The sequence below is a fragment of the Macaca fascicularis genome, chromosome 17, assembly GCF_037993035.2.
Source record: "Macaca fascicularis isolate 582-1 chromosome 17, T2T-MFA8v1.1".
Lineage (NCBI taxonomy): Eukaryota > Metazoa > Chordata > Mammalia > Primates > Cercopithecidae > Macaca > Macaca fascicularis.
Window position 1 is genome coordinate 64,780,979 of NC_088391.1, and position 17,179 is coordinate 64,798,157.

General features: G+C 39.4%; 1 protein-coding gene across 5 annotated transcripts in view; it reads right to left on the reverse strand.

The window, feature by feature from the left end:
• The window catches only part of KLF12 (KLF transcription factor 12), a 447,122-nt gene that overhangs the window by 127,115 nt on the left and 302,828 nt on the right, over positions 1 to 17,179 (reverse strand). For all 5 annotated transcript variants that reach the window (XM_015439340.4, XM_065532966.1, XM_065532968.2 and 2 more), the window contains one exon: positions 334 to 469. In XM_015439340.4, the coding sequence (XP_015294826.3) occupies positions 334 to 469 (136 nt within the window). The remainder of the gene's footprint in view (positions 1 to 333; positions 470 to 17,179) is intronic.

A 17,179-nucleotide genomic window follows, 5' to 3' on the forward strand; every position in this document is an offset into this window, starting at 1 on the left:
TCCCTTGACTTTGTGTAATGATGATGATGATAATCAAGTAGTGACGTTCAAAAAGAACAACTTTTTTTTTGCAGAGTTCAGAAGGGTGCAGGAGGTATTAGAAAAGATGCACAGAGGTCTTATATCTCATCAAAGCATGAATTTCCAACTCTTTAAATCACTCCATTCACTGCCCTAATCTCCCAAAGAGCATTCAGCTGAATGAAAAGCTGCTGACATTCATGCCAGTTCACAGCTAGAATGACACGGCTGGGGGACAGGAGACGCTGCAGTTTCCATTATCCATTGAACACCTTGGCAATTCTTATTTCATCCTGTGAATGTGATACTTACTCTTGTACTGCTCTGGCTATGGAAAGGGCCGTAGATCCAGTTTCATTAACGCTATCTAAGGTCACATTTGGCAGGTCATCATCATCACTGTCACTTTTACTTTGTCTGGGAGATAGGCCTCGGGGGTCCATTTGTGCTGGGGAGAAAAGGCATATATAATGAATTAAAATCAGTGCGCAGAAAGTTAACCTTGTCCTGGACCAACATCAAGCATGGAACTTCTCTTCTGTGCATATCAAGCAAACGGAATTCTTTAGACATCACAGGAATTACTGAAAGCTCCACATTTTATGTTCTGAGTACTTATTCTTTTCCCCTTCATTGGATTTACAAAACCTATACCAGCTCTCTAGAGTTTCAGGGTATGATTATAGAATAGAAACTATAAAATCCACAATATTACCAACTCCTGAGTGGTCAAAAGCTGATTACGTAGCTCCTGAGCCACTGTTCAACCCTCTGGTTTCTCCTCCTCCTTGCTTCCGCTGCCAGAGCTCTAGCCATTTCACTGCTCATTAGCACTCTCCCTGGAAGGTAGAGAGCATGCGGAAAGGAGATATTAGTTGCTTATAGCTCTCATAATAAGATAAAAGAAGAACAGGGTTTGCGTGACTAAAAGAAAGTATACATACTTTTCTTACTTCAGTGAATCACTGTTTCCAAGTTCATTACGACTATAAGGTGGGATTTGAAGGCATAAAAATGGCAGAAGTGGTAGCATTTTAGAAATCTTGTTTATATGTGCTAACAGTGCTCCTGAACTCTATCCTGATTTTATTTTTCAAAAAGCCACTTCCAGATATGATTCTTCTCCCACCGTGAATTTGCCAAAGCAGGAAATGGCACAATGTTCTGACCCCTGATGGCCAAGATTATCAGATCCTTGGGATGCTGTCAACATACCTTAACACATATTTTTAAAAATTAGATTTCATTTCCACCCCCTTTTCCCTATGAATAGATTTAGCAACCACTGCCCAGAATTTCTATCAGCCCTCGCTTCGAGCACAAACTAGGCATATCTTTTCAATGAAAAGTACCACATGAGCTACACACCCACACTGTTAAATGTATGGCTGCCTAAGAGTTCTAAAACCACCACTGCTTGTGGGGGAAGGCAAAATGCAAGTGAAATCATGGTCACAATGACATTTGGGTACATTTCATAATTTCATTTTTTTTTTTGTCTCAAATCAGTTTTTTTGGTTACTGTATATCATACATTACATTGAACCACGTGGAATTGCTGAGAATGCACCATTTTTACCCACTAAATGGCAACTTCAAATGATTGTGTCTACTATTTACAGTCTGGCTAGAAAAACTATATCTAGACAGTTTCAACATATTTCATTACATTTCTAACTACACTTGGTTAGGAAAGAACTTACATCTAGTCAACCTCGTGTGCACCCGTGTATTTGACACACATCCTGCCTATAAATATACCAAAATGTGCTTTGCACAATGGAAGTGTTTGGTAAATACTAAATTTAAAAGAAGATAATTCAAATAATATAAAGTAGTGGTCTTCAACCAAGGGCAAATTTGCCTCCCAAGAGACACCTGGCAACATGCAGAGACATTACTGTTTGTCACAACTTGCAGTGGGGAGCAGGGACGGTGCTACTGGCATCTAGTTGGCAGAGGCTAAGGATATTGCTAGACATTCCACCATGCACAGGACAGTCAGCCCCTCACAGCAAAGAATGAACCAGTTCAAAATGGCAGAAGTACCTAGGTTGATGAACTGATCTAGAGATTTAAGAGTTTGTACATATAAAGGTATCACAGTTTATGACCTTCAGCTCCTATGCAACTATGCTCTCATTTCAACATTGCTAACAAGGAAATTGTCACACACCAGATTATCCATATTTTCTGGCCTTGTCTTACAAAACAACAACAACAACAACAAACAACAATTAACTGTCATATGACTCTCTACCTCCTCAAATGTTAGGAATTAGGCAATAATATTCATTAAGAGCTTTGGAATATTTTCTTTGTACAACCAGCTATGAGACAAAAAGACTGTTAATTTGCCATCTGATCTCTGGAGGAGTTCCACTAGAAGAGGGATGTTGGAGAAACCATGGGGCAAAGCAACCAGTTCCATCACCATCTGGTAACAGGGAGCTTAACTACTCAGTCACTGGAAGGGCACTTGAAGGAACCGTATCACTTAAGATTTATTTTGGCTGTAGGCAACAGAAATTGGCTTGGGCTAACTTATATTAAAAGGAATGTACTGGAAAGATAATGAGCAGCTGACAGAATGGAAGGTCAAGATGAACAACCAACACTAAAAGAACGTAGGATCCAGGAATGACTTTGTGTAATAATATGAATTCAGTTAGGAATTCATAGATAGCTTCTTTGGGGGCAATCCTGTTCTAGAATGATTCATTTAACAGTCATTCCAACTATTCAAAGCCAGCCAAGAAAAATGAATATCAGATCTATCTAAGCTTCCAAATCACATATTGTGTGGTGCTGCATATACCTGTAAATGTCAACAATTTAACATTTAAAGTTGTTGAAACATCATGCACTGCGACGCCTTTGCCAAGGTACCAAATTTGCAAACAGCCAAGAAAAAAGAAAATATTCTGATAGTCCCATTTTGTCTAAGACAACTAGAGCTCTTATAGTAAATAATACAACTCAAGGAAGATAGAGGCAGTTAACCATGAGCAATCTGGCTCTGAAAGTTAAAGTCTAATTGTATGAAAGATTCCAAAACCTTGCGTGAGAGTTGTTACATGATCATCTAATTATGTTATGTTTATATCTTAATGAAAGTTTAAAATATGTTAAATATGATATCTTTTTGATGTACTTTTCAGGAGCATAATTGAGGATTTCTTTCCAATATTTTCAATAAATATTATGAAATACATCTGCTACCATCATGCTGCGAAACTCTTTTTACCCATACCTTCAGCCAAGCTGAGGAAGTAATTAGAAAGGCTTTTCAAAATCTGCATTGCTGATTAGGTCAGATGATTAGCTTATCTACATACTTGCATAATTCCACTCTATTTTTATTAAATGTAGAATAGGGACATCAACCCTAGTTAACCTCCATCAGTCTTTGAGCATCTCAGCCCATTTAGGAAGGACTGATTCTCTGGGGTGCCCATTTAAAGACCAAAGAAAGTTACCTGGACACCAGAAACAAAAAAATATCAACTTCTGTAAGTAAGAGAACAGGAGGTGATCTATAAACACCTGAAAAAAATTTACACTGAAGATTGTATTGCTCTTTAATGAAGAAGGGATCAGACAGTTTTGGGTAACGCAGCCACTGCTGGTAGAGGTGTCATTCCTCAGAGTTGGAGGTGTTCTGGAATCCTATGTGAGTTTCATTCCATGTGTCAAAATCCTGGGGAGAAAATTTCAGAACCCAACACCTGAAGTTCAACTGATTTACTTTGATTTTCAAATACTCCCCTATGGTAGATTGTTACTGTAATGATCCCTCCAATAAATCATGTCTGTCTGTATCCATGCCCTGATGTGGCCACTTCTCAACAATGACTCTGGGCTTGGCTCTAAGACTTGATGTGATCAACGGGACATTAGCAAATGTGACACAAGTAGAGGCTTGAAAAGAGCTTGTACCTTGGGTTTCCCCTTTTCTCTTGCTGTTTTTAGAACCTAGTCACCTTGTGAAGAAGCCCGGGAGAGTCTATAAGAGACATGCTGCTCAGCAGGCAGCCAATCCCACTGCGAGCCATGTCAGTGAGCCATTTTAGACCCACCAGCTACATTACAGTCGCCAGATGACTACACCATGAGTGACCCCAGGTGAGACCTGCTTAAAAACTTTCTGGCTAAACGCATGCCACATTTCTGACTCACAGAATTTTGAGCAAATAAAATACCTGCTGTTTTAGGCGGGGTGCAGTGGCTCACACCACTGTATTCCCAGCATCTTAGGAGGCTGAGGCAGGAGGCCTGCTTGAGCCCAGGAGTTTGAGACCAGCCCAGACAATGTAGTGAGACCCCACCTCTACAAGAAATTAAAAAAAATAGCAGAGTGTGGTGGCACATGCCTGTAGTCCCAGCTACTTGGGAGGCTGAGGTGAGAGGATCACTGGAGCCCAGGAGGTTGAGGCTCCAGTGAGCTATGATCGCACCACTGCACTCCAGGCCTGAGCAACGGAGATCCTGTCTCAAACAAAACAAAACAAAACAAAACAAAACAAAACAAAACAAAACAGCAAAACAAAAAAAAAAAGAAAAAGAAAGAAAAGAAAAAAGAAAAAGAAAAAGAAAAAGAAAAGAAAGAAAAAGACAAGACTTGCTATTTTATTCTACTAAATTTTAGGGTGAGTTGTAGGGCAGCAATAAAAAGTCAATGCACCAGGTTATTCTCCCAGCTCCTTCTAGAGATTTCCTAGCAATGATGTAGATGAACTACAACTACAATTAGTTAGCCTACAACAATATTAAACTGAATTAAGTTTGGCCTAAAGCTGCCTCTATACATGTTTTAAGTTTGGCATAAAGTTTCTTCTGTACATAGTGAACTGTAACCTAACTTGATGTGGAAACAGACCGTAACCTTCTCTTGCAACAAGTAGCTGAGTTTCGGTCAATCAAAGGTGGCCAACTGTTGAAACCAGATTCAATTAAGGCATATGCTGCGTTTTAACCAATTGAGCTGTCTCTGTACCTCACTTCCATTTTCTGTATGTCACCTCCTTTTCTCTGGCTATAAATATAATCTGCACATGCAGTAGGGTGAAGCATTCTGAACATTTCTGGTCCAGACTGTTGTCTGATTCTGGAATCAAATTAAAGCCAATTAAGGTCTGCAAAATTAGATTTACTTTTTTTTTTTTTTTGGAATCAAGACCCATGCATTCATGTGTCCTATTTGACATTTCTTCTTCTTTTTTTAATTATACTTTACGTTCTAGGTACTTTTAACAACGTTCTTCTTTATTCTCCTCCCAAGAGCCAACCTTGTTCTAGTGACATAAAAGCTACCTACTGCATTCTACATCATTTACTTTTCAATTCAAAATTTTCAAATGTATTTACAGGTGCTTCGGCTTTTGACGTATCTTCTTTGATCCTTCAGTATTGCGCAGCTAAGGTTCTTCTTGGGCCCTAAGGCGACATTTAGTTATGATGAACAACACTTATTTATTTATTTACTTATTTTTCAGATGGATTCTCACTCTGCCACCTAGGCTGGAGTGCAGTGGTGCGACCTTGGCTCACTGCATCCTCCGCCTCCAGATTAAAGTGATTCTCCTGCCTCGGCCTCCCAAGTAGCTGGGATTAGAGGTGTGAGCCACTGCGCTGGCCGAACACTTTTTCAGCTCTTCTCCTTAGCTGAGACTTGATAGGATGCTCATATGGGTGGGTTCCCCCTGGCGTATAGTCACTCAAAGGTATATTTCATGTTTTTTCTCTTCAACTCACATGAGACATTTAAACTTTGCTTGTGTCCTCCCCTCGTGTAACAGTAGACTGACACAGATGCAGGGGACACTAATTCATTCTCACCTCCCCTCACCCCAGCGTGCGTGCTGTCTAAAGACCAGTCTTCTAATTTCTGTTGAAGTAAACCTGCCTATGCACCCACTCCTAAGGAAAAGTTGCAATATTAAACGTGTACAACACAACAATCTAAGAACATACACGAAAGCTTACAGACTAACATTTCCTAACAGGAATGAATCCCAGAAGCAGATACTGAATCTCTTCACCTCCACATGCCAGAACTGGAGAGGAGAGGGCCGTACATAGATGGAAGGTGTGAGGTGGCTGCCCAGGCAGGGGCCACAGGGCTGATGGGCCTCTTTTCTCCCTGTTTTAGCCACTGACAGGCTCCCTGCTACCTGCAGATGCCCTAATTGTTCGCCTTGCCAAGGCTGAAACGTGTCCCAGTTAGAGAAACCCCGGTTTCCAGGAGAGCTGCTGCTTTATTCTAGAAAGGAGGGCAGAGGAGGAGTGCGGGAAAAGGGAAAAATGAATGTTTGGGGAGGAATGTTTGGGAAAATTCATAGTATCAGTGGGTAGAAGAATCCTCCTCCAACACATTCTAGGCAGAAATTGTTCCAAAAAAGGAGGGTCATGAAGCTTCTTCAGTATAAAAACATGGCTCTGGCTTCAGGGAACATGGGATGACTTCTGGCCCTGTCATTTGCAAGCATCTGACCTTGGGTAATGATTTTGCACCGAGAATCTTCAGTTTCTTCTCCTGCTACTGCTGCTCTAAGGAGTAAAGATAATATATGCAAAGCATTTAGTCCCAGCCTGACTCTTAGTAGTCAATCATCATTCTGTTTTACCCTGACAGTAAATTTACTGCTTCTTCACTCATTCCCTTATATAACACTCCTTCTAAATCTCTCACCATCTCCTGGACTATTCAAATTAGGCAGTTTTCTTTTTACATGTACCTAAACTGAAAATATCATTACAGAGGCGGAACACATATTGGATAATACATAAAACTACTACTTCTTTACATCGCTTATGTATTTAGTCAACAGATATTTATTGAACACCTATGAGGTAGCAAGCAGTCTTCCGGCTACTGGAGAAACAAGAGTGAACAAGGCAGATTAAAATTCCTGCTCTCACACTGCAGAGATACAGATCATTAACAAAAAAGAAAAAGATATACTATGTCAGATAGTAAGTGCCATATAGAAAAATGAAGCAGGAAAGTAGATGGGGTTGCTTAGTGGCAGCTGGACCATTTTTGAGATGGTGGCCAGGAAAGGCCACATGGAGAAGATACTTGAGCAACGGCTTGAAGGAATTGAGCGAAAGAAGCTTGCAGGTGAGGGTTTCTGGGTTTTGTTTGTGGGGTGAGGGGCATTCCAGGCAGAGAAGATAACAGGTGCAAAGGTGATAAGGTAGGAACATGTTTCCTGTGCCTGAGGACTTGCAAGGAAGCTGTGGCTGGAACCAATACAGGGAACTGAATGAGGACAGAGAGAGGAGGCAGAGGAGGTCATGCAGAGTACAGAGGGCCTTCGAGGGTGACAGAGGCTTTTCAGTTTTGCTTTGGGTGAGAAGGGAAGTCATTGGAGGGTACTGAGCAGAAGGATGACATGATAGAAAACTGTGTCATTTGATAGGATCCCTCTGGCTATCTGTGCCTGGAGCATAGGGGGATTCAGCTGGAGCCACACACATAGGAATCATCTATGACGTTAATACTCTCTAAAAACAACACTAGCTTTTTTCTCTTTGGTCGCCTCATGCTGGCTGCACACACAGTCAATTAAAACTCAGGACTTTGTTACATCAAGGTCTATGTGGCGCGCCCTTCCTAATATATTTGTACAACTGATATTCTGACTTCATTTGGTTTCAGAATATCAGTTGTTCAAACAGACTATTTTCCTAGCACATCAAGACAGATAGTGAGAGAAACATTCATGAGTAAATAAAGCTTGACTCAAAGGACGGTGAACTCCAAGATTAGAAATAGCTCTCCAGGGTCCCATTTTGCTTACTAATGCTTCGATGATGCCTTGTTTCTTGTTTCCTTTACTTCTGCTACTGCTAATGCCTCTATAGAGCAGCAACTGTGATGGCCATAACCCCAGATGACTATTTAAAATTTCAATCAGTTATGTAAATCTTGGGATGTTGGTACTGTGTAGATATAATATGCAATTTACTCATTTTTCCCCCAATTTTTGTCTGTGCACTTGACAGTGTAATGGCTTCTGCTACCGTTATATTAAAAAATAACCTCATAACGTTCTTATAATTCCCTAGTGCAAGGTCCACTTCTCAGTTGTAACGCTGTTGGACCTCTCTACAGTTTTCAAGACTGTTGGTTATTCCTTTTCACTTCCATTTCTGGCTTCTTCTTAAAAATTTCATCTCCCTTGGCCTCGGGGATAGGCAAACTAAGCCCTGTGGGCCCTGCCACCTACCTTTGTAATTAAAGTTTTATTTGGCCATGGTCGTTTACTTCATATCTGGCACCTTTAGTGCTACAACAGCAGGACTGAGTCATTGTCACAGAAACTGTAGGTCTGGTTATAAAATAATATCTGGCTTTAGAAAAAGTATTTGCCAACTGAAATACATTATTCTCTTGGGTCTTTGTCTCTCTCTGGTTATCTATCCTTCTAACCTCTTCATCTCCTTTCTGCATACCCCTAAGTGTTAGCAGCTGCCCTAGATTTCGCTACCTATTATTTTCTGTCACCTCTTTATTGGTGAGCTTCTCAGCAATTCCACAGAGTTCCATAATTTCCCCAGTTTCAGTTGCTATCTCAGAGGGGATAAATACCAAATCAGCATTCTCAGCTCTGACCTCTTCCCTAAACACCAGTCTCATTTCCAGCATCGTACTGTACTGACTAGTATTCCTCAAAAAACCATTTCAAACACAAGTCCTATTCTTTCTCCTGGTTTCTGAGTTTCAACTGAGAGATCCTTTTCCCAGTTACCCAGGTTCCAGAGTTTCCTTCATTTCATTTGTGCCCCTCATTAAATCGGTTGCTAAGTGCTCTTGCTTTTACCCAATGATTATTTTCTTTTCCCACTGCTTCTCATCGACTTTCTCAAAGTCCTGTTGAACACACTGTCCCATGTAGCATTTCTCTGGTAACTGAATGCATGCAGGGCTTTCCTTAAGACATTCTTTACTTAGAAATCCTTGACTTTTCCCCACCATCTACCAAACACAGTTCAGCAGCCCTCCACATCCTACAACTCATTTTCCACTGGGAACAACGATGAGTCTTACCCCCGAAGCCCCTGAATCCGGCTTTATCTGGCCATTTCCTTCCATTCACAATTCTGCCAACAAAACCTACCCTTCCTACAGAGTAATACCTTCATGGCCCTTCTTTTCATTCTCCAACTAAACGCATCTCTCCTTTTTAAAGGATACCCATGCTTTGGTATTTATATATTTTCATGGCATTTTTGCACTTTTCATTTTGAATTATAGTTAGGCATATACTTATTTTCTATCTCCAATTATCCTGTTTACTCCTTGAGAGGGGAGATCACGTCAATTACACTCCCTTGTACACAGTAAAATGTAATGTTTACTGATGAAGATGATGCTAATAAATGCAGATCTCTACAGAAAATGATCACAGTAATTCCCAGCTGGTGAGAGATTCTGCAATATAATGATACAAGTGTCTAGCTCACATTTCATTTAAAAAATTACATTCTGACTTACATTCTAATATTAACATTTGTGAGGGAAAAGTCACAATCATTAAATTTCTATTATTCTCTGAAGTCTTAGATTATATTTTTGGTTTGGGATGACATGGGAAGGAAAACGTTCATAATTTTTATTCACTTTTCAGCTAAATTCCATTTAACGGGCTTTCCTTTCCTTTCAGGAAATCATTTTAAACACTACTAAATACCTCTCACTTCTATCACATGAATTACTGCTTAGAAACTAACATGAAGGAATTTCATCCTTTATCCTAGTTTAGGCTGGGTGTGGTGGGCTCATGCCTGTAATTCTACTACTGTGGGAGGCCCAGGCTAGAAGATCGCTTGAGCCTAGGAATTCAAGACCAGACTGGGTCACAAAGTGAGACTCCATCTCTATTAAAAAAAATAATAAAATATAACTTAAAAATTAATATTTTTTGAAATCACAACAGCTAGTAGAGCTTAATTTTTCTAAAGAATCATGACTAAAACTACTTTTCTTGTTTATAAAAAGAAAATGAATAGAGATTTACAATTGTCTTGTTTCCTGAAAGTATGTCTTAGAGCATAGAAGGCTTTTGTGATTTCTGAAAGTTCATAAAATTTTCCATTAATAATAGGCTTTTCCACTGTGTGTGCTTCCACTAACTCTAGAGTTGGCCATGAGCCCTGAACTCTAGGAGCCCTTTGAGATACCACCACATCACTATTCCCCATAACCTTTGCCTTTTGTTCATTCATTATAACTGCTCCAAACCAAAGTCAATAAGCTCAAACTGATTTATTCAAAACTGAAACCACTAGAGGCAGAGATGTAAAATAATAATAAAGTGATTTTGTGGTACACACATATAGGGAACAATGAGATCACCAAACTCATTTTCATCTGCAATGTACAGAGAAGGTTTTAGGCATTAATCCACGGCCATTTTATTCACTTTTCTTATTTCCCTTCGTTGGTCTGTTGCCCCATCTGTGTTTTCCAGTTTGTGTGCTGAGTAAAATGGAATCTTTCAAGGCAGATTAAAATCTGTTATAATAATTTTAAGTACCACCAAATCACAGCCCTAGTCTTAGGTACTTTAAATATAAGAAATACTTAAAAAAAAAAAAGAGCACAAAATCCACCTTGACTTTAAGTCTGCTTCTATATCAACTACGGTATATACAGCTAGATAGCATGTAAATGATTTACGGTGGAAGGGTTCTCTGCTAGTTTCAAAGTTAAAAAGTTAAAAAAGCAAGGGGTGGGGCAGAGACATACAGAACTATTGTGCCACATTGAGAATCAGTGTTGCTGTCTCCCTTCAATTAGTATGCTCCCCGTGCCTCATTTTAGAGTATACTTAAACCTGCAAGGTTAAAGATAAGTCTTGATACATAATCATGATTGAATTCCTTTTAGAAGCAGAGTAGACATTCTTGAAAATATGGTCTAAGACCATCAAAAATCCTCAAAATTGAGAATTATTTATATACATGCTGTTGGACCTTTCTATAGCTTTCAAGGTTTGGTTATCCCTCTTCATTTGTAGTTCTGGCCTCTTCTTCTTCTTTTTTTTCTTTTTTTTTTTTTTGAGACAGAGTTTCGCTTTGGTTGCCCAGGCTGGAGTGCAATGGCGCAATCTTGGCTCACTGCAACCTCTGCCTCCCAGGTTCAAGCTATTCTCCTGTCTCAGCCTCCTGAGTAGCTGGGATTACAGGCGCCCACCACTACACCCGGCTAATTTTTGTATTTCTAGTAGAGACAGGGTTTCATCTTATTGGGAAGGCTGACCTTGAACTCCTGACCTCAGGTGATCCACCTGCCTCGGACTCCAAAGTGCTGGTGTTACAGGTGTGAGCCACTACAGCTGGCCTGGCCTGGCCTCTTCTTAAAAACCCTCCTCTCCCGGCTTCAGGGATGGACACATTTGTCCCTACACCATGAACACGTTTCCATCAAGAATTACATATTTCTTGTGTACATCTTCACATCACATTAAAAAAAAAAAACACTATGAGAGTTTTCTTTCACATTTGATCGATGATAAACACGTTTACACAAAGGAACATTTCCACCCACACTTCACAAGAGTTACTGTACGGGCCACAGGCAGAGAACACAAAGCACCATTGAGATGAGCCCAGCAGTTGTGCAGTCGCACTCATAAACTGATCCCCCAGTGCATACGATTCTAACTTGGAACTTAAATATAAGCACTACATAACAGACTTCTGGGACACTGAGGAAAGCAGATATCTTAGATGTTGTATCATCTGTGAATGTCTCCTCTGCTAAAATCATAAAATATAATTTTTCTTTTTGAGAACAAAATTAAGTGCTGACTCTTCACTTCCCCAGTGCATTCCTCAGGATTGTCCCATCCTATGGTGAATGCTGTCACTATTCAAAAATGACCTGAATATCTTTGAGCCAAAAGAACAGTATTACTATATTTTTTTGCTGTGTTTCAATCTTGGTTGAAGGACATATTTGTTCATGTCTTCATCTTACACAAACTCCAAAGAGAAAAATGTACTCTGTAAAATTGGACGAAAGGTATTTTCCACATTAATTCTGTTTGGTGTTGCTTTTACAAGAAAGAACAATTCCATTAGGGTGCATCAACCTGTTAGAAACACAGATTTCTAATTTCAAGCTAGGCACAGTGGCTCACACTTGGAATCCCAGCACTTTGGGAGGCTGAAGCAGGTGCATCACCTGAGGTCAGGAGTTCGAGACCAGCCTGGCCAACATGGTGAAACCCCATCTCTACTAAAAATACAAAAATTAGCCAGGTGTGGTGGCGCACACCTGTAATCCCAGCTATTTGGGAGGCTGAAGCAGGAGAATCGGTTGAACCCAGGAGGCAGAGGTTGCAGTGCACTGAGATCGCACCATTGCATTCCAGTCTGGGCAACAAGAGTGAAACTCTGCCTCAAAAAAAAAAAAAAAAAAAAAAAAAAGTATTCTCTCTGTTTTGGAGTTTGTTAAAGAGATGTTATTTCCATATTTTGTAACACTGCTCCCCTTCTGCCCCTGTTATGATAAATTGTCTACTCTCTGTGAAGGCTGGTGAGGTTTCCACCAACTAGAAATGGTATGACTTCCCTGGGCTTCAGTTATGGCCACTGCATTGGAGTTTGTTTGGTCAGACCCCTTCCCAAGCCCAGGAACTCAAGCCTCTGACTTGTTCAGGGAGGTGGCGGGGCGGTATCTCCGGAAATGACTCTTGAAGAACAAGATCAAAGTTAAAATTCTGTCTCAAGACAGGCCAGGTACAGCAAGTGAGAACACTGCTATAGTACATACTACAACACCAAGAGAGCACAGGAGTTACACACTAGTCTCTTTTCTGCTTTCCCAACTTTAAACTGGGCTTACACTAACTTCTTTAGAAAGCCCATTTTGGTTTTGTGAAAAGAGACACTTTCTGAAAAAGATAAGAGCTATGACAGAGGATGAGGTCTTGGGCTTTGCCAGGCAAATTACTGATAAATCGCATGGTACTTAAGGTTGTTGTGTGTAGTTGTTTCACAAATAGAAAGGTTGGATACTGTCTTTTGTAATATAAGGAAAACAGATTTTCTACTGAAAAAAACAGTGAAATTCATACTGCTCTAATAATATGTATTCTAAACATCATCTGGCCTTGATTTCCTTGACCAAAGATGCCAGGTTACCTCCGCTCTAAGCACCTGCTGTCCCTGAGGCTAGCTGAGATCTGAGAGCCAGGGTGTCTCATTACACCCCAGCCAAATCCATCTGTTAATAAGAGAGTAGCTAAGCTTTCTATGTGCCTGCCACATTTAAGCTATCAAATAAGACGTCAGGGGCCAAATCAATTCTTCAACATTTTTATTTTTCTCATTCCTGAAAGGAGAACTCCCTAAATCTTGAAAATCATTTCTTTCCACTGTTTCTCAAATCCAACTATCCTTCATATAAAAGAAAATATAAACAGCCACTTAACATAGGGTCTAGTACTTGCTCCCTCATTAACTTGCTTATAAACTTGTTACTTACAGATTTTCTTTCGTGCCAAGTCATTTCTCAGTTAAGAAATCCCAGGCTTGCATATAATGGCTATTTATTTTCCCAAAAGATTCAAAATATCTAAACATTTCATGGTATTTCCTTTAGATCATTAAGTTAAATATCACAGAAAGAGCTGAAAGCTCCTCTGTATTTTTTAAATTCCTATTTTGTTTCCTTCTTCCATAGTATTCTGGTGTAGATCCTTCCTACTCATATTTTTGGCCCTTAACTACATGTATATCCATGAACAATACCTACAGTTTTGCTCTTTTTAAAATGGCATATAACAATATCATATCTACACACACACACACACACATATATATTTTGAGACAGGGTCTCACTCTGTCACCCAAGCTGTAGTGCAGTGACATGATCTCGGCTCACTGTAGACTTGACCTCCCAGGCTCAAGTGATCTTGCCATCTCAGCCTCCAGAATAGCTGGGACTGCAGACATGGGCCATCATGCCTGGCTAACTTTTGTATTTTTTGTACAGATGGGGTTTCACTGCACTGCCTAGACTGATCTTGAACTCCTGGCCTTAAGTGATCTGCCCAACTTGGCCTCCCAAAGCACAAGGATTACAGGCATGAGCCTTCACAACTGGCCAACAATATGATATTTCTATTTGATTTTTTCATTTAACATTGTATTTGAGATTTATTCATACTCTTTCATTTAATAGTAAAAGATTCCATTTTCTAAATGGAGCAGTATTATTTATTCATTTAGTGATGAAAAATTAATTTGTTAAAAATATTCACTATTACAAATGCTGCTGTAACTTTCTTCCTAGTATACATCTGAAAATTATGGGGTGCCCATATCAATTTTACCAAATATTGCCAAATTGATCTCCAAAGTTGTTGAATCAATTTACACTCCCATTGGTATGTGAATACCCACATTTCCCCATCCTGTTGTAAGACTTAGTATTTCCAGATATTAAAATTTTTCAGAAGTCTAAAATTATGCCATGTTGTCAATTCTCCTCCCAAACACTAGATTGAGAATGCTATAACTATCCAAGGAACACTCCCACCTTCCCCATTTATCATTTGGTCCAGAATTTTTTATTTTTATTTTTATTTTGAGATGGAGTCTCATTCTGTCACCCAGACTGTAGTGCAATGGTGCAATCTTGGCTCACTGTCACCCAGGCCTCCCGGGTTCAAGTGATTCTTCTGCCTCAGCCTCCCAAGTAGCTGGGATTACAGGCGCTCGCCACCACAGTCGGCTAATTTTGTATTTTCATTAGAGACAGGGTTCCACCATGTTGGCCGGGCTGGTCTCAAACTCCTGACCTAAAGTGATCTGCCTGCCTCAGCCTCCCAAAGTGCTGGGAATACAAGCATGAGTCACTGTGTCCGGCCCATCCAGAATTTTGGTGCATGTTTTACTATCAAGAGTTAATTGAAAGTTATCTTCATGCATATATTTATCTATATTTTTCAAACCAGTTCTAAGCTGTCCTTTCCTTTTTGGTTTTTCTGTTTGCAAAAGTATATTCTTTATGAGTCTTTTCAGCATAAGACTCGTATGTGTGGGCAGTAAGCTCGTAGTCAATGTATGTACAATTTTTTTTTTTTAAATTTCACTCGATGGAATTTTATTTCAGCCCAGTACAGAATTTCAGGATCTTTCAACCCATTGAGGAGCCTATTGCATTGCTTTCCAGCATCTGTTGTGGCTCAAAGTCTTTATTCTTACATTCCTTTGCAGCTAAGCTTTTAAGGTTTTCTTTAGGGAACTCATGCTTGACAATTTCACTGCACTATATCTAGATATGAGTTGATTTTTACTGAGTTTGTCTACAATCTAAGATTCATAATCTCCCTTAATTTTCCCAAATTCCAAGACATCTCTCTAAATGTTGCGTTCTATCTATTCCAATAAATGTCATTTTAGATATACGTTGGAATACTTCAACCAATGTCTCTTAACTTTTCTTTCACGCTTTTGTCAGCTTTTCTACTTGTGCCAGAACAATAACCTGGGCATTATCCTAGATTTATCCTTTCCTTTATCCTTGACATCCAACTTGCCAACAAGTTCTATCACATTTCCATTCACACTGCCCTGCCCAGGCTCTCAGGAATTCTCACCTGGCTTCCTGAAATAGTCTCCTAACTTGTCTCCCTCCCTCTATTTTCAATACATTCAACCTTTCATGCCCCAAATTTTAGTGTTACCATGTTAACTCCCATCTACTTCCAAGTCTCCTGTGCTTCCCTGTAGAGTTCAGTAAATAACTTCTTAGCTCGGCACAGAAGGCCTGTGATAACTACATACATGAATACTGCCCTTAAGCTTCATTTCCATTTCTTTTAAGTACTTTTGAACAATACTAACCTATCTACTCGTTGAATCTATCTACCAGGATACAGTATACCTTTTTGTATTTCCAAGACTGCATTTTTAAAAAACTGCCCTTCCTTTCCTCCATTGTTACATAGAGAATGTAACTAATACTTTCTTCTGAGAAACAGCCTTCTCCTGGAGTGATAACCACACCTCACCGCCAACCAATACCACCACCCAGTGTACTGCCCATCTTCCTCTGCAATCCACCTCTGTGGGCCTGGGTTCACTGGAATAACAGAGCTCATCTCACTGTGGCTTTTTAGTCTGCTTTATCCATTTGACTATGAACGTATTGTGAGTACTGTATGTTGTGCATGTGGTTAAATCATGAATGTGTATTAATCACATGAATAAGTGAATGGAAAGAAATACACTGCACAATTCCTGGGTAAAGCAAAAGGTTGAAAAATTGGAGATTAAAATTTAAAAAAGAAATCTTAATTTTTGAATCTGGCAGGCCAAATTTTATTTAGTTTTGACAGATGAGTCAGAGAGCAACAAACAAAATAAATCAATATGAAAATCAACATCCCTGTTGAAATAATAAAGATCTTTTTCTCACGGAGATATTGCAAGATAGGGAATAAAATCCAAGACTTTTATAACGTCAACCAGGTTCATTTGCTATATAAAGTTCTAGGTGGTATCATTTTTTAATAAAAATATATACATGTCCACATATATCTGTCTCTGTATATGTGCATTTATATTTATATATAGATGCATAAATAAAATCTAGTACCAAGTTCTTCTCGGAGCATATTCTAACATGCCCGGGTATCAGATGGACACTGCATTTTGAAACTTACAAATACGCAAGGTCTCTGCAAATTCTGACTGCCTGAACAATAACAACTGGCTGGATTACTGACTGAATAGTAATAATATGGCTTAGCCCACCTATATCTTTTCTGGAATAAGGTATGGAATGAATAAATAACGCTAAAAAAGTCTGTGGTGGCTTACTCTTGCTATTAAGGATGATTGCATTCTCAACGTTCATCGTAATTATAAATATAGAACACAATACTGAAAAATAGTTATGAACCATTCAGTGGCTTATTTAGACTTGCAAATGGACAAAACTGTAATCCTCTGTTTATACCAGATCACACAAAATTATATAGTTAAAACTAGTGTAAGTTATGATTGAGAGGAGGTTTATTTTAAGTATGAGGGACTTATCACCGTGACTAACTATTAAAGTAATCACAATTGGCCAAGAAAGGCAAGAAATGTGCTTGTTAATAGTTGCATTAGTTGCAAGGTGGATAATGAG